Consider the following 20557-nt stretch of genomic DNA (forward strand, 5'->3'; position numbering starts at 1 on the left):
AATGTCAATTAAAATGTAAGATATTCACAGAGCATTGGTGTCCTGCAGTATGCATTTAATTTTATTGGGATTGTTGTTGAAAATGTGACACAGCCCAACCCACAAATATGGTGGTGGTACATTTGCTGTCATTATGGTGGCTATCTCAACGATACATATTCAGTACCTTTAGGTGGAATCAGCATTGTGTATTGTGTATAGAGCCCCAATATTCCAGAGTGCAGGGTTAGATGTCTATTAGGGTCTAGATGACATCCTGAAGGTGAAAAAAAGGCCTTGAGAACAGCTAAACAAAGCAGATTTTGCCTGAATGCATACTCTACTTTCACAACAAATGTCATCACTGTGGAAAAAATGTAATTACAAATTAGACCCAAATTCAACCCCAAAACATTGTTTAAAAAAATTTCACTTTAGTGTTTCAGCCTGTAATATTCAGTGTAAAAAGTCATTCAGCCTGTAAAATTCAGTGTAAAAAGTCACTCTGTAAATGCTCTTAAACATCCTAGACTCATCCTAGAGGAAGAGCAGCAGATTACAGAGCACCCAGAAGGTGGATTTCATCAATGATCGTTTCCTCTGCTTTCTCCACCCAAGGAGGACCAAACATTTAAGAGTGAATCCAGGTCTGGTTCAGTCAGCGATTAAGAAGGCAGTGATTTTTAATCTTTTTCGGGACTGCAGGCCCAGCTAATGTTGGTTAAATGTGCTATAAAGCATTTGACTTTAGGTGGAACGGTGTGTTTGAGGAGAAAAAAAACGACTGTTGCAAATAGGGAGGAAACAATCTCAGAACTTTTATTACAATCCTAAATGTCACCTTTGAGACACAGTGTTAGCACAGTATAAAAGAGGAGAAGAGAACAAATGACATGAAAAGTAAGAGCTTTTCTGATAGGTGGGGTGGACAGGCCTGCACAACATTCGAGAGAATAAGAGAGAGGCTCATCTTTCAGCATGAATAACTCACCTTCGGCTCTATGCAGTCTCTCAAACCACCCTTAAATTTGAGAGCTGTAAAATCAAGGCTGCACTTAAATATAATGTGAAAATTTGTAAAATAAATGTGTGCTTCCTTTGTAAATATCTACTTGCTGAAAACTATATTATAGGTGTACACTTGTCCCCCAAATCCCTCACTTTTCCAAAAGCCTAGTCAGCCCTTGCTTCTGAGTCATTTTAAAGGGTTGTAGTATGTAAGAAAATACTTGTTTGATGTTCACATTAGTGTGTGGATCTGGAGCCCACCAACCCACACACTGTGAACCAAGACACCACAGTCAGTCAGGATAAAAGGAGATGGTCTGTGTTTCATCATTCAAATATATCCTTAACCACAACTCTTGTGTTTCCTATTTTCATTTCTCTCCCTTATCTATCTATTACTCCTGGGTTTGAGGTGGGTGTGGCTGCTGATGAGAAATTAAAGTATAATCACTTTGTTACAGCTTGTTTCTTTGAAAACAAAACCGCTACATTATTCTTTCTCTGGAGTTTCACTCATCATAGCTCCAGGTTTAAAGGTTTACATGGCACAACCAGAAGAGCTGGAGGTGTGTTTGAACTGAGGTGAACTCCAACCTGAATAAACTCAGATAAGGATTTATACATTCTCTTAAGATTAATGTAGTTATTTAATTCTCTATGTTGCAGAAATTAACTTAATAAAAAAAAAACACATGAACATCCTGTATTGTTATTTCCGTTCAGGAAATGAACATTTAAAAAAAAAAACTCAGTAAGTTTCTATTTCTTCAAAATAGAAACTCTTTTGTTTCTCCTTACCTCAGTGCGCTGACGTCACATGCAGGCCATAAAATGCTCTTCCACCGCCGTTCTCTCTTCAGATACTGCAACTCTGACTGTAAAACTGAACTCAGTGACATACCTGCACTACTCAGATTATAAAGGGTTAACACAGGCAGGCTGGGACTTGGGGCACAGAGAATTACTGACAGACCTGAGACTGACAAAAAGAACAGCTACATAGCCGACCATATAAACCTGCTCTCCTGTTGGATCACCTGTCAGTGTTGTTTGCAGCCCCTCGTCCCAGCCCGCCATCCCTGGGAGGGCTACTCCTATGGACATCGCTGAAATGGAAACTTCAAAGCACAATGTGAAGGTAAGTTATTTTAATTTATTATTATTATGAAATTATACACAATGTAATGAACAGGTGTTCTGTTCAAATGATGAAAATGAAAAAACGTTTTTGTTAAATGGTGCATATATTTGACTCAGAATAAGAATCACTTTGTGGAGAAGAGGAAGAATATGTCCACTTTAACAAAAAGGTCAATGAAGTTGGAGAAATTTACATTTGATTTCTGGGTTAAATCTGGGGTCTTTCTGTTATGGTAAGAACTTGAGAAATTATGACCATTACATTGGAGTTTGTACTTTAAAACTGTGTGATTACAATATAGAACTGAAACACTGTAAAAATTATATTTCATCATTCAGGTACCACACCCTTTGTCTCCTTTCATTTCTCACCTTCCAACCCTTTCTTTTTATGTTTTTTAAATCTGATAAATAAGTAAAATCTACAAACATTTTCGAGAAGTGGTAAAAAAAAAAAATAAGAATAATCCCGAACTCACACTAAAATAATTAGTCTGTAAAAATTTGGGCATACAATTTGGGTTCCAATAGTCTGTTCAGACAGAATCAGATCAGCTCCTGTTTTTTTTAGGAATAGTTTATTAGTCTGTGCTCTTACATTTTAAACTTTGGATGAGGAGCCCGCATTCCTGTTTGTTTTCACTGATATGAACTGGGATCAAGATTTTTGTCTTTTTTGGAACTTTTCCCATGGTCCCTTCATAAATAAATTTAAATACTTTGTTAAGAGTAACTGCTGATTCCAGATTAGTTAAAAAGGGAAGACCATGTTAACCTATGTTAATATTCCTAAAATAATGTGAAAGCAGTGACATGTAATCAGTGTCATTGCTGTGATCTGTATTTCTCAAGACTGTAGTTTTAAGAGAACCAAACTTTATTCTAAAGATATTGTTTATCTCTTTCTGTCCCAGGCTTCGATGAAGCGCAGTCCCTCTCCCAGTGAGCATCGTCGGAGGTAAATTCATCAGGAATATTTAATATTTTCTCACATGTTACGGGTTTCAATTACATTTCAAAAGGCAAATTTCCTCTACAGTTTAAGTTCCCTTGAGCAAAGCACTTAACCCCAAACTGCTCCCAGGCCCTATGGCTTGCATTCCATTGCTCTGGTTATGTGGGTGTGGCTTAAAAAATGCTCACTAATGTGTCTGTATTCATTACCACATGGGGTTTAAATTCAGGTAATATATTTCTCCAATGGGGATTAATTAGATAACCCTTCTTTTTTAGCCATGCAAATCTGGAGAACTGAAAATAGACAGAATAATACTGACCCCTACCTCTGAACAGTAGAAGTACATAAAACATGGCCAACTAATGGAAAACTAAAAACTACACAAACTACGGCCCTTGGATGGCGCAGAGTGACTTAAAACTGCTTTTACAGCTATTCCAAAAAGATATACTACTCAACACATATAGGTCAGCCTTTATAGCCTACCTTTGGACTGATCCAGGAGTACATTATTACACCTAGAAATAGAGAAATAAAAAATAAACATCAGTGTTTATTAGTGTCCGTTTAAATTCTGTTCATGGTACGTAAAGGTTACAATAAAGACCTGTAGTTCCATGATGTGCAGGTCACAGTGAGGACCTCCTAATGTGTACAACTCATGGTGTACACGTGTGTTTGAGTGATGTTTTTGTGATCTTCAGGAAAAAACGTTTACAGAGCGAGAATGAGTATGGTGATGATGATGAAGCAGAAGGTCGAAACAGTTTGGAATCTACAGCCAATCACCATCCAGCTACTGTGGGCTTCAGTCAAACCACCAATGACCATTCAGCTACTGTGGGCTTCAGTCTGACCAAAAATGACCATCCAGCTACTGTGAGCTTCAGTCTAACCACCAATGACCATCCAGCTACTGTGGGCTTCAGTGAACCCAACAATCACCATCCAGCTACTGTGGATGAGATAAAGTGAGTAACAAAATTAAATAATGAGTAGCACTTTACAGAACAGTAGTAAGTGTGTAGAAATATTGTTTTCATTGTGAGAAGTTGCATTTAACCATAAATGAATGGTGAGGTTTGATAATTGTTAGTAAATAATAAGGCATAAAATCTATGACAATAGCATAAAACACTCAGTTGTCTCTGACCTGTTCTATTGTTATATGATCAGCTGCAATGTGAGTTACAGAATATCACACCAACTCACACAAACATCATCAGTCCTTATATATTTTGTTTTACCTGAGCATAGAATTGAACCCAGTCATCAATTCTCACAGGTCTATGACAGTGATGTGCTTTGGGGTCAAGGGCGGGTATGGCACTGAGCAGACATATATGAACCCCAAAGAGATTAAATTATAATTTATTTATATTCTCAATTACTTGGTTTCATTAGGCAATGCTGTTTTTTCCTATTTAATACTGCACTCTTAATGCACAGGCTGACTATTCAAATCATCACAGAGAAATGGCATTTATAACACAGATCCAAGAGAAAAAGCTTGGTTTTAAAAATAATTTATTTAATAATATTTATTTTTCACTGGAATATCACTCACTACACCAACTACCGATATTACTGTCTTAAATGACCTGATGTAATAAACCTGCTGTAAGATGCAGTCTTTGAGGAATAAGATGAAAGAACAGTGTGCATGTCACTGTGTAGTTTCACTGTAATTTCAGTCAACGGTGTTTGATTTTATTATTAAAAACAGATAAAAGACGACAGGGGCCAGCAGGTTTGTGTAGTAACAGATTAAACTTCATTTCTATCTCTTATATTACTTTATGCTAAAAGGTTTCACTGTGCTCCTTACATTTGTCTTACAGGATTGAAGTGCGGGGACATTTGAAAGTGCCTCTTGAAGACTGGAATGGACCAGATTTGATTAAATACTGGAATTCTGATATAATATACCCTGATCTATCTAACCGGAAACAGTTAATTCTTTATATTCTACATGTAATGAATCGGTTTTACTCTAATTGTAATTTTGTGGTGCAAACAGAATCTAATTTCAGCACAGGTATCAGAGATATCTTTTTCATGCAATATCGGAAAATATATTCAACAAAGTCTAAAGGACTTATCGTTAAACTGAAAAATCAGTTTGCATTTTACTACTTTAGAAAAAAAGATGGTAACTTTACAGAACCATTTGGTCCATATTTTCCAGAAGATGGAGGTAAAATTCACAGTGAGGATTTGATTATTACAGAAATAGAAAAACTAATTCAAAACAACTACATCACTTATTACACTGAACTGTGGATCTACAGCGTTAACAGTCCCTGTTTGGCCAGAAAAAATTCTCACCCCTGCATGATGAACATAACAGGTTTATCATGTATGTTGGGCAGTGATTATGGGATAAAAACTAACATCATATTCTCAAAGTATTATGGAGCCTCAGGATCCATCAGTAAGTGTTTACCTCCTTATTCCTACAAAAACAGTGATTATAACAAAGAACCACCTATGAACTTCAAAATCGAGGACCACAAGAAAACAACATGCATATTTAAAACATATCCTTCATTATGGGCCATTACTCCAGATAATAAACATAATTTAGATGTTACTACAAACAATCTACAAGATTTTAAGTGCTGCCCTAAACTCTTGCCCCTAAATTATGACCAACACATGGAATTAGCCAGGAACAGAATCATCAGAGAAACTGACCTTCAGTCTGAGTTCATCATGAAAACGTCCAATAGTTTTAAGAAAAATGAAATAATTAATTCAGTTAAAAAAAAAATTTCCAAAGACAATTGGAAATCAGTAATAAACACAATACTCAAATTTAATCCCAAATTTCCTGAGTCACCACATACTTTTGAAGACCATAAAAAGATTGGAATAATAACATCAGAAGAAATTGAGGCGTCCTTGAGAGCCTTAATTAGTGAAGAATTTGATCAAAGTGTCTGTAAATACATCTCTGACACATTTAAGTCTGAATTTCTAAAGTGGTGGAATTCAAATTTAGAAAACAGATACACTGAAGTTTTAAATGAAAGATTAAGTAATGGTATTAACAGAGAGACTGTTCATATCTTCATTGAGAATATTAAGAACCTTCCATATCGACCTAATATATATTGGACTGATATCACTGAAATACACTTTTCAGATAACACCACTCCATCAGACAATCTCTGTCATGAAATCTGAATCTGGAAATAACTGTTCATATTTGATTAAAAAAATATTAATAAATGAATCCCCCCCTCAATTTTTGTTATGGTGTATGTTTTATGGAGTTAATGAATTTTTCTGCAGTCTTGATCCTTCCCTTAGTGCTTTTCCACCAAAAGAACTCTGTTTCTTGAACTGGTCCTGTTTCTGATTCAGGAACCTAATTTATTTTCCAGTGAAGCGGCCTGGGTTTCTACAAGTTTAGAGGGGAACTGAGGATACATCACCAGCAGGGGGCTGTGGCTGTATACAGCTCCAGAGCCACAGATAAACTGTCAGTCATGACAGGGTCATTGTTTATTCTGTGTTTACCGTGGAGTCAGATCAGAGTGAGATATAACACTGTGTAAATGTAGCTGAGTTGACAGGCATCCTGCTGAGCTTGTGAACAGCGGAGAAACGTAACCAATGCAGAGCCGTGGCTTTGACCAATGTGCACGGGGTTGTAACTGACCCCGTCCAGGTTCACTTGGGGACAATACTGTGTGAGGCACTGAGCTCTTTCTTGCGTTACTGACCCTCCACACAGACCACGTCAGGTTTCGCGCTGAAAAACCAACTCTTCTTTGGTTCCAGATGGGAATAAAATTTTCTGGTTCGCAAACTAGTTTATGTCGGTGGAAACACGCCGAATAGATCCAAATATTGTTTATTAACTGGAACTCCTCCGGTTCCTTGTTTGTAGAAATTTGCTATCAGTCTTTCTTCCTTATGTTGTAAAGAAGTACTTCATTTGAGTCTTAATTGGTTTCATTTTTTCTTCCTTTGAGAGAAACTTAGATTCATTTAGATTCTTGGTTCCTGTCATGGCTTTTTCCTCTTGTCCTGAAGGACTTTTTTTTTTTTGATCGTACCACTCTGTTATTTTCATCTCCCAATGGGGTATGTTCTCATTTTTTTCTTTCTGAGTAATAATTCTTGGCTTTGAGTCTTTCTGAGGGTTTAGCTACCTCTCAAAAGCAGACAATAACCTTAATAATCTGTACACACAGCGCTCCACAGTGGGTGGTTATTTTTTTACTTGTGCAATGATATAAACTTGCAAAATTTATGACTGACACCACCCAAAATCTTCACTTGCCTGCAGTTTAATTCTATATATTTTGGTCAGTAGGAGGAGCAGTGCATAGCTATTGCCTCAGGAGCCTCTGACCTCCATCTATTCATCAGAACACTGCTAAAATATCTGTAAAATTAGGGCATGTTTCATGTAAATTATATGGAAATAAAGTTATTCCAGAGAGCGCTTAAATGTGATATTATGTTGATATTATTCAAAATAATACTTTTTATATGTTTCTAAGGATGTTTCCTCTCCATGTGCTGCTCTGCAGTCGGTTTGCGCTCGAAACCGTGCTAATGTGTGTGTGAAGCCCCAGGGTCTGTAAATTGGTAAAAAAAACAAAGTGTCTGGGTCTATGCTAGGCTTTCTCTCTGTCTCTCTGCTCACGGCAGAGAAATGCCATCTGGAGGTTTTTAGACAATGGAGAGACTCCAAATGATAAAAATCTCCAACTGAGACGAGGATGTTGTTCTATTTCTGACTTGTTTTTGCTCTTTTGGATAATGTAAGGTGGAAATTTCTCCAAATTCACAAGACGGCTGCATTAATGAAATTGCCATGAAGTACTCTCTTGCAGTATTGTTGGAATAATGCAGATTTCAATTTACTGGCGATGGACTGTGATCTAAAATTTGGGGGATATTCCTGTTAAATCATTGGTAACCACAACTTGGTGCTGTTCACAATTCTGACGGCTGTCCATTATCTCTGCTTCTTGCAGTTTTGTCCCTTTTTACACAAAAATTCTGACTCTGTCACTATAAGGATTTACATAATTGGAAAACAGCTGGAGATTGAACTGCACAGTTTTCAGGGGTTTACCCTTCAATATATGTAGAGAAATGTTCTCATTACAGGAAAATTTACTGATATTACCAAGACTGCTTACAGGGGGCTGACAAGATAAAGTCTATGTTACAAGTCTGTTACAAATGGTTTGGATATTTTTGCTCACATATACAGCTCTTCAGGGTAATGTACAAAACAGTTCTGGGTTATATGCAAGTCCTAAAGGAGTAAAGTGTACATCAGAGCTGAGAAATTAAGTTTAAAACAAAGGACCTCTCTCTATATTATGTCTTGCGTCAATTATAAAAAGCCAAATCAATGTAATGTACAGAAACACCCAATCCCTTGCACAAGAGCCAAGAATTTAATTAATTTAGGATGTATTCAAAAAGGCCTAACACTCTACCCACCATTTCAGAATTAACACACAAGAAATATTCATACAAAACAGAAAAATGAGAGGTGTTTGATGATTTCCCAAAATATGACATCCCAGGTAATCTAAAGTTCTAACCAAGAATTCAGAAAATACAGACAAGGCCTGAAATAGCAATTCAACAGAGATATGCTGTAGTGAGTTGTTCAGGCAAATTCATACTTTTTTATATATTTATAATTACACTCTCCACTCACAGCCAAAGAGTAAAACTCATGGGGAGAGTGAGGATTTCAAAATAATTCTGATGAAGATTTGGTGACAACAGCCAATTCTTTTCATCATTTGAAGGCATGCCTCTCATGATTTGTCTAAAGCCAGTTTATAACTTTTAAGATTCATCCATCATCATGAGGTTCATCTGCTTGGGGAAGATTCCAAAGAACAACCATGGTTGTTATGCATGTTAAGTACAGTAAGACATATCCAGCACTGAAGTCTCCCAATACTGTAACTGTATTGAGGTGGTACTGTGCTCTGCTGCAATATAACTTTTCTTTCAGTGGGCATAGTTTTGCTGTAACATGGCTGTAAGGCCTAAAGGTCCTGGGTCTGGACAGTTTCTCCCACAATCCAAAATCCACATTTGTAGGTTGACCTAAAATGTGTCAAAGATATTCCACAGGTGTGGAGTGCAAATACCCTATCCAGTGTTTGTTCCTGCCTTGAGGCCAAATATTTTAGGTAGAATCTAGACTTATTGTGACACAGATCACAATGGGGCACAGAGAACACAAAAAAAATAAATGAATGGATGAATGAATGAAAAAAAAACACTCAAAATATATGCCTCTTCCTTTCAAAATTAGAATAATCCAACCTTATTGCTTCTATTCTTGGTGAATGCACTGATGTTTTCTGAGAGTACTCCCGCAAATAAAACTCCGTCCACACTCTGGGCAGGAATATGGTTTCTCTCCGGTGTGAGTGCGCTGGTGTATCTGTAACGAAGACTGATGAGTAAAACTCTTCCCACACTCTGCACAGGAATACGGTTTCTCTCCTGTGTGGAGACGCTGGTGTACTTGAAGATGAAGCTTTTGACTAAACCTTTTCTCACACTCTGAGCACTTGTATGGCTTTTCTCCTGTGTGAATGCGCTGATGCTGTCTCAGAGAGCTCTGCTGAGCAAAACTCTTCCCACACTCTGCGCAGGAATATGGTTTCTCTCCTGTGTGAACACGCTGGTGACGTCCGAGATTTCGCTGACTCCTAAACTTCATCCCACACTCGGAACAGGAATACGGTTTGTCTCCTATGTGAGTTTGTTGGTGTGCTTTCAGAGAAGTCTGATTATTAAAACTCTTCCCACACTCTGAGCAGTGAAAGGGTTTCTCTCCTGTGTGAATGCGCTGGTGCTTTTTGAGACCACTGTGTGTCATAAAACTCTTCCCACACTCTGAACAGTAATACGACCTCTCTCCTGTGTGAATGCGCTTGTGTGCTTGGAGATGACCCCGTTGAGTAAAAGTAGTGCCACACTCTGAGCACTGATAGGGTTTCTTTCCTGAATGAACATGTTGGTGTACAGTGAGAGAATTCTGATGAGTAAAGCTCATATCACACTCGGAGCACTGATACCGTTTCTCTCCTGTGTGAATGCGCTGGTGTATCTGTAAAGAAGACTGATGTGTAAAACTCTTCCCACACTCTGAGCAGGAATACGGTTTCTCTCCTGTGTGAATGCGCTGGTGATATTGGAGATTGATCAATCTTGTAAAACCCATCCCACATTCTGAACAGCAGTGTGGTTTTGCATCCGTGTGAAGGTACTGGTGACACTGGAGAGAACGCTTTTCGTTAAAGCCCTTCCCACACTCTGAACACTCAAATCGCTTCTTTCCAGTGTGAACGTGCTGGTGTTTTTGAAGAGAAGTCTTATTAGTAAAACTTTGTCCACACTCTGTGCAGTGATATGGTTTCTCTCCTGTGTGAATGCGCTGGTGGACTTTGACTTGATTCTGTCTACTGAACCTCTGTCCACACTCTGGACACTCATATGGTTTCTCTCCTGTGTGAATGAGATGGTGTCTGTGAAGAGTACCTAGTTGAGTAAAACTTTTCCCACAGTCTGAACAGGAATATGGTTTCTCTCCTGTGTGAATGCGCTGGTGTTGTTGAAGATCACGCTCGCTCCCAAAATTCTTCTGACACTCCGAACACTCATATGTATTAATTTTGATGGTACATTTTCGTGATCTTCTGCCAGATGCTTTAGTGTGGAATGTAGCTGAGGAACTGTCCAGAAAACTGGAGCTATTGGAGATCGATTTCAACATTGTGATATTTTCCTTTTGAAAATGTTACGTGATGCATTTGTTGAAGAGTAGGAGAAGCATTTTGGACACGAGGAGCAGGAGACTTGCAAAGAGAAGTTACTCTTTTCTGGAAAAGAATAAAAGCAAAACTGCTATAACATTCCAGTGAGTCTGAAGCTGGTGAGATTGTATTTCATTACATGGATGCGGCATGTGTTACAGAAAAATATTAATATTGTTCGCTCTTTGTTCTACCAGGCGGAGGTAACGTATGTATTAAATGTTTGCTATGTTCAAAGTAAATGAACATAATTTCAAGAAAAAATAATCATCTTTTTTACCTATAATTGGAAAAAAAAGTTACTCCTACCTTCAAGACATGTCATTAGAAGGAGGTGTTTTTGTCTTTAATCCAAAATCTCACACCAGACAGGAGTGCAGCAGAACTCTAGGAGGAGAACAAGCATGTTTACAGCACATGGAGCAAAGGATTAGCTTGGCCGGGGGATTGGGAACAAAGAAAATCATCCCAGAGGGGCCGAATCTTTTAGAAGTAAAGAAGGAAGGGATTGCCAGTGGAAGAAGTGGATTCATCATCAACAGCAAATAATATTATTAAAAGTTTCAGAAAAGCCAGAGAAATCTCTATATGAATGAGGTAAGGCCCAAAAGCAGCATTATCTGGCTGTGGTCTTCTAGCCCTCAGACAGCACTGAATAAAAACACAGACAGTTTTCTGTAGTGGAGGTCACTGCATGGGTCAGAAACATTTACAAAACCACTGTCTGTGAACACAATTCATCACCACATCCACAAACAACAATTAAAACCCACACAGAGAAGAAACCAGATAGAAACAGGACCCAGAAACACCTGCACGTTCTCTGGGCCCGAGCTTGTTCATGTCGGACTGAGGGGAAAAAGTGTCCTGTGTCTGAAAAATCACAATCTGAAATTCTTTTTGGAAAACATCTATGCTGCGTCCTTCACTTAAGAGGAGAGGAACATGTGCATGTGATAAGACACGGTTTAACAGCCAGTGTCTGTGATGGTGTGGGGGGGGGACATTATTGAACAGGGTGTGGGGGATTGTCACATCTGTGAAGGCACCGTTAATGCTGAATGACATATACAGGATTTGGAGTGACACACTGCCATCCAGACAACATATTTTTTAGGGATAACCTTGTTTATTTCAGTGAGACGAGGCCAGTCCATGTTCTGCACAAATTACAACAGCGCGGCTTAGTAAAAGAGTTTGGGATCTAAACTCGTCCAGACCTGTCCCCCCATTGAAAACATGTGGGGCTTTATGAAACACAAACTCTGCAACGGAGCCCCAAGCTGTAGAGCAGCTGAAATCCCGTGACAAGCAAGAATCAGGAAACAGTTCACTTTCAGAACTACAGCGACGGGTCTCCTCAGTTCCCAAATGTTTACAGTGTTGTTTAAAAAAAATAATAATTAAAAAGCTGGTATCGAATTAAAAATAGGCAATAGTTTGTTATTTATAAAAAAAAACTTTATCAGTTTGAATATTTTATATATATATATATATATATATATATATATATATATATATATATATATATATACTTTCAAGTATTTTCATATAGAAATAGGGTATAATTGTTTGCACAGCATTCCAACTTATTGTATATGTTGTTTATAGATCCTCACTAATAAACTAAAATGTAACTAAAGCAAGAGGTTTTTATAAAAGCACTCAGCAACCTACTCCTCCATCAGAGGGTTTATTTCAAACCTGTAACTGAACAAACAAGAGTTCTCCACTTAACTCTGAACATTACCATCTCCCAGAGTCACAGCTAAGAGCTAACACTAGCCTCCTGAGCTCAGTGTGGACACAGCTCCCACATTTCCTCCATTCTCCACCTTCCTTTCAGAGAGAGAACCTGTCTGTCCCTGTTTCAGAGAGAGAGAGAGAGAGAGTATAAACAGTGTAGTTCAGAGTAGTTCACCATTCTCCACCCAGCTCTAAACATTATCATCTCCCAGAGTCACAGCTAAGAGCTAACACTAGCCTCCTGAGCTCAGTGTGGACACAGCTCCCACATTTCCTCCATTCTCCACCTTCCTTTCAGAGAGAAAACCTGTCTGTCCCTGTTTCAGAGAGAGAGAGAGAGAGAGAGTATAAACAGTGTCTCACACGTTTTTACCTTCAGTAAAAACAGGTCCTGATTTTACTCCAACACACAGCTGTCCTCCTGCCCCACACACAGTCCCGGGCTCACAAAATCCCACCCCTTTCGCTTGGATTGGCTGGAAATTCATACTACCCGTGCTCTGATTGGACAGTCGCCAAGAGATCCTTGTTCCCATAGGAGTGTTTCCATTGGAAGGCAGGCGGCAGCAGTTTAGACTGCACTGCTGCTCACACGCTTTCCTCCTAATTCTCATCATCTACATTTCACACCAGGGGTGTCTGAGCAGTGCGCGTGTTCACTACACTCTAATTATATCGGAAAAGCACACTTAGTTTCTTTATTTGGAGTGCCCTGAAACTGAGAGACATATAAAACAGTGTGGTGTCAACAGCAAACTTTGACCGCTCCTTTGCTTCCTAAAGTAACTAGCAAACTAAAGGCCTGTAGCCTCCTGTCATATTGTGTCTGAAATATGCCATTATTAACATGCAGCAGGTTTGTGCTGTGGTGACGGTGAGAAATAATAGCTCAGCTAGCTCACTGCATTGGCTGTTGGTAGAAACAAAATGATAGATTTAAGAACTTTATATTTCTGAATGTCAGAATGTGCATTAATCTTGCTTTCAAATATGTTCTCTGGCAGTACATTGTGATTTCAATGCTGCAGTCTAGTCTTACAGTCTTCACACCATTAAAGGAACATTACAGACGGTTTGATGTTTTTCCTCCTACAGTTACAGAGTGTCCTAAAATCAAGGGAGTGAGGGGGTGTTGTTATCCTACCCTCCTCCAAAATTACAAAGTGTATTTTAGGGGCAGCAGTGGCGTAATGGTTAGGGGACCGGAAGTTTGCTGGTTTGATCCCCGGGACTGGCGGGACATCCATGGCTGAAGTGCGCTTGAGCAAGGCACCTAACACCCAAACACTCCCCAGGCACTGACGATGGCTGCCCACTGCTCTGGATGTGCTGTTTGTTTTCACTGCTCCTAATCACTTGTGTGTGTATGCGTGTATGGATGGGTTAAATGCAGAGGTACAAATTAATTGTATGGTTGTACCTATGGTCTATCATAGAGCATGTCGCTAATCCTGCAGAGGCTTTTGTCAACTTATTACAGGTTGGTGGAGCATCACATTGATTGTGAAGATGTCATTTGAAGGTAAAAACTACTTTTTGTTCCTTAAAAAATTAATTTTATTATTTTTTATTTTTTGCAAATAAGCTCTGCTCCAGACCGGGATTTCAATGCTGCAAAATAAAGGATGGGATTTGCAGATCCAGTGACACAGAGATGAGTAAAGCCCCAGTTTATTATATTTTGGTAGGAGGACAATAGTTGCATGGTTTGACTTTCCAAATGGTGGCTGAGAATGAGTGGGGTATAGGCAGTGGTTCAGTGTTCAGTTGCCCCTGGTGGGGTACATAAAGCATTGGTGAGAGGCACTGCAAGCTTGTGGCTGGCACTATTGTATGGCAAATAAACCATCCGATTACGGTGGTGTATCTGAAAATGTTTGAGAACTTTATGCATTTCAGCTTGAAAAGGCATTGTTTGAGGGCCATGTGGTCCCACCTGCAGGGCCAGGAGTAACAGTGTGGTTCAGTGCCTATTGAACACTCCCGTGAAGTGGCTTCTGGCTGCATGAACCTTGGCAACAGGAAGTGATTCTTGGCACATGGAACGTAATCTCACTGGGGGAAGAAGCTGGTGCTTGTGAACAAGGTTGAGATACCAACTAGATATAGTAGTGACCCTGGCGTCATCAGACTTGCTTCACTGAACTGATATGTAATTTAGGCACTACTGGGCAAGGCATATTTCCAAAAAATTGGAAATATGACACCAGTTCTCTCATTCCAACGCTGGCTACCCTTAACATTTCAGTGACTATAATATGCTCCTCTTGGACCTTAAATCTCTAAATGTTTTAGGCCCTAGGTGTCTTATTGAACTTTTCATACCCTATCACCCATCACACACTTTGTTCACAGGATGCGGTTATACTCTTAGTTTCTTGCATTAGGAACAACCATGAATAGAAACTCTGGTATAACCTACTGCTACTGTTAAGGGCTCAGACATGCTCAGTGTTTAAACCTCGACTGAAAACATACCTGTTTGTCTCTGCTGTTATTTTTGCTGTTTTTACACATTAGCACTACTTTTGACCACATATTCTCTCCTGCGTGTCTGTTGCCTGGTTTGCCCCCTAAATGCCTCTTGTGGCGTAATTCCTCCCCTGCTCTACCGTAAGCCTATTAACCCCCTAATTTGTCCACCATCTGGTTTTCTTTCTCCTGTTTCTCTCATGCTTTGAGGTGCCCTGTTCCTGCCGCTCTCTTAGGAGATGGGTCCCTCTTATAAGTCTTGGTTCCTTCCAACATTTCTTCCTTATGTGCTCTGTAAAGCTGCCTTCTGACTTTTACATTTGTCAGTAATCACTGTGATTTTATCCACTGAATTCTGAACCCAAATCTGCTGCTATTGAGTTCGTTTTTTGTATCTGAGTCTAGCATGTGAAACTTTAAAACATCATTGAACTTTCACACTGAAGTCTCTAGATTAAAGATTATTTATATCAGACATTGCAATATTTGATTTTATACCTTATAAATTTCATACCTATAAGAAATTTTTCAGTCTGCAGTGCAAAATACTACATATTTTTATGATAATAAAGTAGGTCTAAAATCATGTAAAGTATGTGGGTAAATTATTGAAAATAAACTTGTGTTAATCTGCATTCTTTAATATTCAGTCTTTCAGCAGAAAATTAAGAAAACGTTAATTTAATTTAGGTACAATTGGAATTTCTAATGGAGTCCCAGTTAAATACATAAAAATCCTGACAGTCTTGTTTTAATTTTTTAGTGGTTATGAAGGACTTCTCTGCAGAGCTCTAGACGTGGGGGCGCGTGTTGTATTGTTAATAGTATTTGTGTATTTAATAGTATTTGCGTATTGCGTAATAGTATTTAATAGTATTTGCGAATACACAAAATTTTGCAAAAATTTCAAAATTTCACAAGCTTGATAAGCCTGAGGAGCAGTATTTAATAGTATTTGCGATGGACAGTTATCTAAGATGAGAGAATACCCTGTGAAATTGTTGATAACCAGTGCTTGAAGCTTTTTAAATATAAGTAAATTATCTCAGAAGATTTACAAATGTACAATTTCAATAATTTGACTCCGTATGCAAAGGACAGCTGAGAAGTTATGTAAGATTACAAAAAAGGGCATCTCTCTATGTTGTGTTCAATGTTAAATGGAAAAATAAGTACACATTCACTAGTTCCAGAGCCAAAAATTGTATTAATTTAGCTTTGATTGCAGTTAAAGATTGCTGACAGTCTATTAACCAAGGAGATCATTTAGACATATAATCATTCATTCAGTATGATCACGGATAGTCTTATAAATATGCAACAAAATATTCAGAAAATAAAAACACAATGGTCACCAGTCAGAGATGTCTGCTATGGATGCCGAAGTTTTTCAAACTCTTCATACTTCTATGCAATATAAGGCAACATGCAAAAAGAAATAAGCTCAGGTTCAACAACCAGGGCATTTGAGCTTTTCCAAAAATACAAAAGCAACATAATACTAATCAAGATATGATCACAAACAGCTCCAACAGACAAACGAACACAGACAAATCTTGGTGGCACACAAGTGTCGGTTTAGGCACTCAGAATTATTAGATTTTTGTTTTTGCTTTGGAAAGAAGCAATGACAGCTTGCTTGCAGCACATGAATGAGTGAATTAAAACAAAGATGCACTCAAGTTTTCTGGAAGCAACACAAAACTATCAAAAACTATCTTAATGAATGTATGACTCTTCATTTCTGAATGTCAGAGGGTAATCCAACAGTGCTATTGAATCAATGGTATTGCTTCTATTCCGTGTGAGTGCACTGATGTCGTCTGAGAGTTCTCTTGCAAATAAAACTCCGTCCACACTCTGGGCAGGAATATGGTTTCTCTCCGGTGTGAGTGCGCTGGTGTATCTGTAACGAAGACTGATGAGTAAAACTCTTCCCACACTCTGCACAGGAATACGGTTTCTCTCCTGTGTGGAGGCGCTGGTGTACTTGAAGATGAAGCTTTTGACTAAACCTTTTCTCACACTCTGAGCACTTGTATGGCTTTTCTCCTGTGTGAATGCGCTGATGCTGTCTCAGAGAGCTCTGCTGAGCAAAACTCTTCCCACACTCTGCGCAGGAATATGGTTTCTCTCCTGTGTGAACACGCTGGTGATATCTGAGGTTTGCCTGACGGCTAAACTTTATCCCACACTCGGAACAGGAATACGGTTTCTCTCCTGTGTGAATACGATGATGTACTTTGAGAGAACTCTGTTTAGTAAAACTACTCCCACACTCTGAGCAGTGAAAGGGTTTCTCTCCTGTGTGAATGCGCTGGTGACTTTTGAGATTACTCAGTCTCATGAAATTCATCCCACACTCTGAACAGTAATATGGCCTCTCTCCTGTGTGAATGCGCTCGTGTACCTTAAGGTTCCGCTGCTGAGTGAAACCCGTCCCACACTCTGAGCACTGATAGGGTTTCTTTCCTGAATGAACATGCTGGTGTACTTTGAGAGAATTCTGATGAGTAAAGCTCATATCACACTCTGAGCACTGATACCGTTTCTCTCCTGTGTGAATGCGCTGGTGTTTTGTGAGAAAACACTGCTGTGTAAAACTCTTCCCACACTCTGAGCAGGAATACGGTTTCTCTCCTGTGTGAATGCGCTGGTGATATTGGAGATTGATCAATCTTGTAAAACCCATCCCACATTCTGAACAGCAGTGTGGTTTTGCATCCGTGTGAAGGTACTGGTGACACTGGAGAGAACGCTTTTCATTAAAGCCCTTCCCACACTCAGAACACTCAAATCGCTTCTTTCCAGTGTGAACGTGCTGGTGTTTTTGAAGAGAAGTCTTATTAGTAAAACTTTGTCCACACTCTGTGCAGTGATATGGTTTCTCTCCTGTGTGAATGCGCTGGTGGACTTTGACTTGATTCTGTCTACTGAACCTCTGTCCACACTCTGGACACTCATATGGTTTCTCTCCTGTGTGAATGAGATGGTGTCTGTGAAGAGTACCTAGCTGAGTAAAACTTTTCCCACAGTCTGAACAGGAATATGGTTTCTCTCCTGTGTGAATGCGCTGGTGGACTTTGACTTGACTCCGTCTTCCAAAACTCTGCCCACACTCCGGACACTGATACGGTTTCTCTCCTGTGTGAATGCACTGGTGTTGTTGAAGATCACGCTCGCTACCAAAACTCTGACACTCTGAACACTCATATGTTTTATTTCTGATGGTATGCGTTTTTCTGCCAGATGCTTTAGTGTGGGAAGTAGCTGAGGAATTGTCCAGAGTGGTGCTTCCACAGACCATCTTTACACAATTATTCTCTCCTGCTTTCAACATCATTATGTGTTTCTCTTAATGATGTTACTTGATGTATTTGAAGTGCAGCAGAACTGTCTTGGACACCAAGAGTAGAAAACTTGCAATGAGACACTATTCTGAAAGGGTAAAATGAAAGTATTAGTTAAGTAAGTCTGTAGCTGTTCATAAATAATTCATTAAAATGGCTATGTTATGTGGAAGGGTTTTGCAGATCCCTGAGTGTGCAGTTTGAGCAACATGTGTGTCTCTTGGACTTGTGACATAAAAAAACCCTCTTCCATTCACATTTAAATATTTAGAGAAAATTATAATGCAAAAATTAAGCTTGTAATTGCATAAAATTAATATATTTCAATCAACGAATAAGGCTTTATCTCAGTACAGAAACAGTACTGTGACAACAGTAAGTCGCCTCTTGTTATTGACATTATTACAGCATTTGATCCCATACATCACACTATTTTACTGGACATGAAAAATTCACTGGGGTCAGAGGTGTATCATTAACATGATTTAGAACCCATCTGACGAATCGTTATTAGTTTGTAAACACTGAATCATCATTTGGTTTTACAAATGCAAAACATGGTGTATTCTAAAGTACTGTTTTAGGCCCTCTACTAACTGTGTTAAATAGAAGCTTCCTCCCTTCCCCTCGCTCTAGTAATGAATATTCAATACAAGCTCTTGGATTGGGCATTGGACTCTACACATTGTGACTGTTTGTGAGCCCGTTATGTAAATTACAGCATAGATTAATTTATGTAAATCTCAGATGTATAACTCAGCATTAAACAAAAACACAAAATCAGCTTCTAATTGACAGTTAACAGCATGTGCATAGTAAAGAGGACTGAAGTGGCGAACACAAACAATTTGGAAATACAGAAAAATATTTTTATATTTTATAATACATTTTATAAAGAAACATTTTAATACCAAAGCAGTGGATTATTTGTCTTTGAACCATGTTTGGTTTTGTGTGTGGACCAGTGTTTTTATGAAGTGAAGTTAAGTTATCTCACCTTCAAGACAAGTCAAGACCAGAATCTCGTGTTCTTCTTTAACTTGAAATCTCACTCCAGACAAGACTGCCGTACGAGAGAAAGCAGATTTACAACAACGATATACGCTGACTTTACTAAGAGCTTCAGTGAAACACCTGAGTACATCCGGCATCTATTATCACAGGAATTGAAAAGTTCACCACTCTGTTTTCTCTCTCTGTATGATTCTGCTCTAAAATAAATAAACTAAAGCTCCAGAGCATGAGCTGAGAAGCAGTAACCTAGGACAGGAACTGAACCACAACAGCAGAATGAAACCTAAATGTTAAAGAATAAAATCTGATCAGAGGAGAAAGGAGTGCCCTCATAAAACACTACAGAAGGAGCATTAAATAGTTATTCAAACTTTCTAAGCTAACAAACTACAAGTAAATACTATTAAACCCCTAAATGATGCACTCTATCAGAGGGTTTATTTCTAACCTGGACCTGAACAAACAGGAGTAGTTCACCATTGTCCACCCAGCTCTAAACATTACCATCTCCCAAAGTCACAACTAAGAGCTAACACTAGCCTCCTGAGCTCAGTGTGGACACAGCTCCCACTTTTCCCCCATTCTCCACCTTCCTTTCAGAGAGAGAACCTGTCTGTCCCTGTTTCAGAGAGAGAGACAGTTACAGACACACTGTAAACTGCGGAAAAGTCTCATACACAACCTTTACCTTCAGTAAAAACAGATCCTGATTTTTCTCCAACACAGGGCTCTCCTCCTGCGCTCACAAACCACGCCCCCTCCACTATGAGTCGCTGAAATCCATATCACCAGCTCTCTGATTGGACAGCTGCCATAGAGCTGAGCTCCTCGTCCCAATACTCACACTTGTGCCCTTGAGCCCCCCTGGGTGTGCAAGGCTTTAGGGCAGGGGTCTTATCCAAAAAGGGCCAGTGTGGCTGCAGGTTTTCATTCCAGTTAAGCAAGACTAGACCTAATTCTATCTGTTTAATCATCTAGTCTCTGTCTCTAAACAGTTATACAGTGTGTGCGTGTGTTTGTTTGGAATGAAAGCCTCCAACCACGCCGGTCCTTTTTTGGACCAGATTGTT

The 20557-nt window shown here is 39.0% G+C and overlaps 2 protein-coding genes across 2 annotated transcripts; one reads left to right on the top strand and one right to left on the bottom strand.

The window, feature by feature from the left end:
* The first annotated feature begins 1851 nt into the window (after nucleotides 1–1851).
* LOC136694232 (uncharacterized) lies at nucleotides 1852–6403 on the top strand. Its single transcript, XM_066667625.1, has 4 exons — nucleotides 1852–2125; nucleotides 3042–3085; nucleotides 3790–4056; nucleotides 4927–6403. Exons 1-4 carry the CDS (start codon nucleotides 2084–2086, stop codon nucleotides 6272–6274), a joined length of 1701 nt encoding a protein of 566 aa, XP_066523722.1. The 5' UTR covers nucleotides 1852–2083; the 3' UTR covers nucleotides 6275–6403.
* A 1372-nt stretch (nucleotides 6404–7775) lies between these two features.
* On the bottom strand, nucleotides 7776–20311 carry LOC136694269 (zinc finger protein 850-like). Its single transcript, XM_066667685.1, has 4 exons — nucleotides 20176–20311; nucleotides 19471–19536; nucleotides 16998–18561; nucleotides 7776–10755 (listed from the first exon to the last, which is right to left on the bottom strand). Exons 3-4 carry the CDS (start codon nucleotides 18464–18466, stop codon nucleotides 9417–9419), a joined length of 2808 nt encoding a protein of 935 aa, XP_066523782.1. The 5' UTR covers nucleotides 18467–18561; nucleotides 19471–19536; nucleotides 20176–20311; the 3' UTR covers nucleotides 7776–9416.
* Between the last annotated feature and the right edge of the window lie 246 nt (nucleotides 20312–20557).

Source organism: Hoplias malabaricus, chromosome 4 (genome assembly GCF_029633855.1).
Source record: "Hoplias malabaricus isolate fHopMal1 chromosome 4, fHopMal1.hap1, whole genome shotgun sequence".
NCBI lineage: Eukaryota > Metazoa > Chordata > Actinopteri > Characiformes > Erythrinidae > Hoplias > Hoplias malabaricus.

Bases quoted from the DNA above. Each gene is read 5' to 3' on its own strand.
- LOC136694232 (XM_066667625.1), top strand. From the start codon at position 2,084: ATGGACATCGCTGAAATGGAAACTTCAAAGCACAATGTGAAG. The intron at 2,126-3,041 runs GTAAGTTATTTT...TTTCTGTCCCAG, and splicing joins CTTCAAAGCACAATGTGAAG to GCTTCGATGAAGCGCAGTCC. The intron at 3,086-3,789 runs GTAAATTCATCA...TGTGATCTTCAG, and splicing joins CCCAGTGAGCATCGTCGGAG to GAAAAAACGTTTACAGAGCG.
- LOC136694269 (XM_066667685.1), bottom strand. From the start codon at position 18,466: ATGATGTTGAAAGCAGGAGAGAATAATTGTGTAAAGATGGTCTGTGGA. The intron at 10,756-16,997 runs ATATTCCTGCCC...CAAAATTAATAC, and splicing joins ACTCACACCGGAGAGAAACC to ATATGAGTGTTCGGAGTGTC.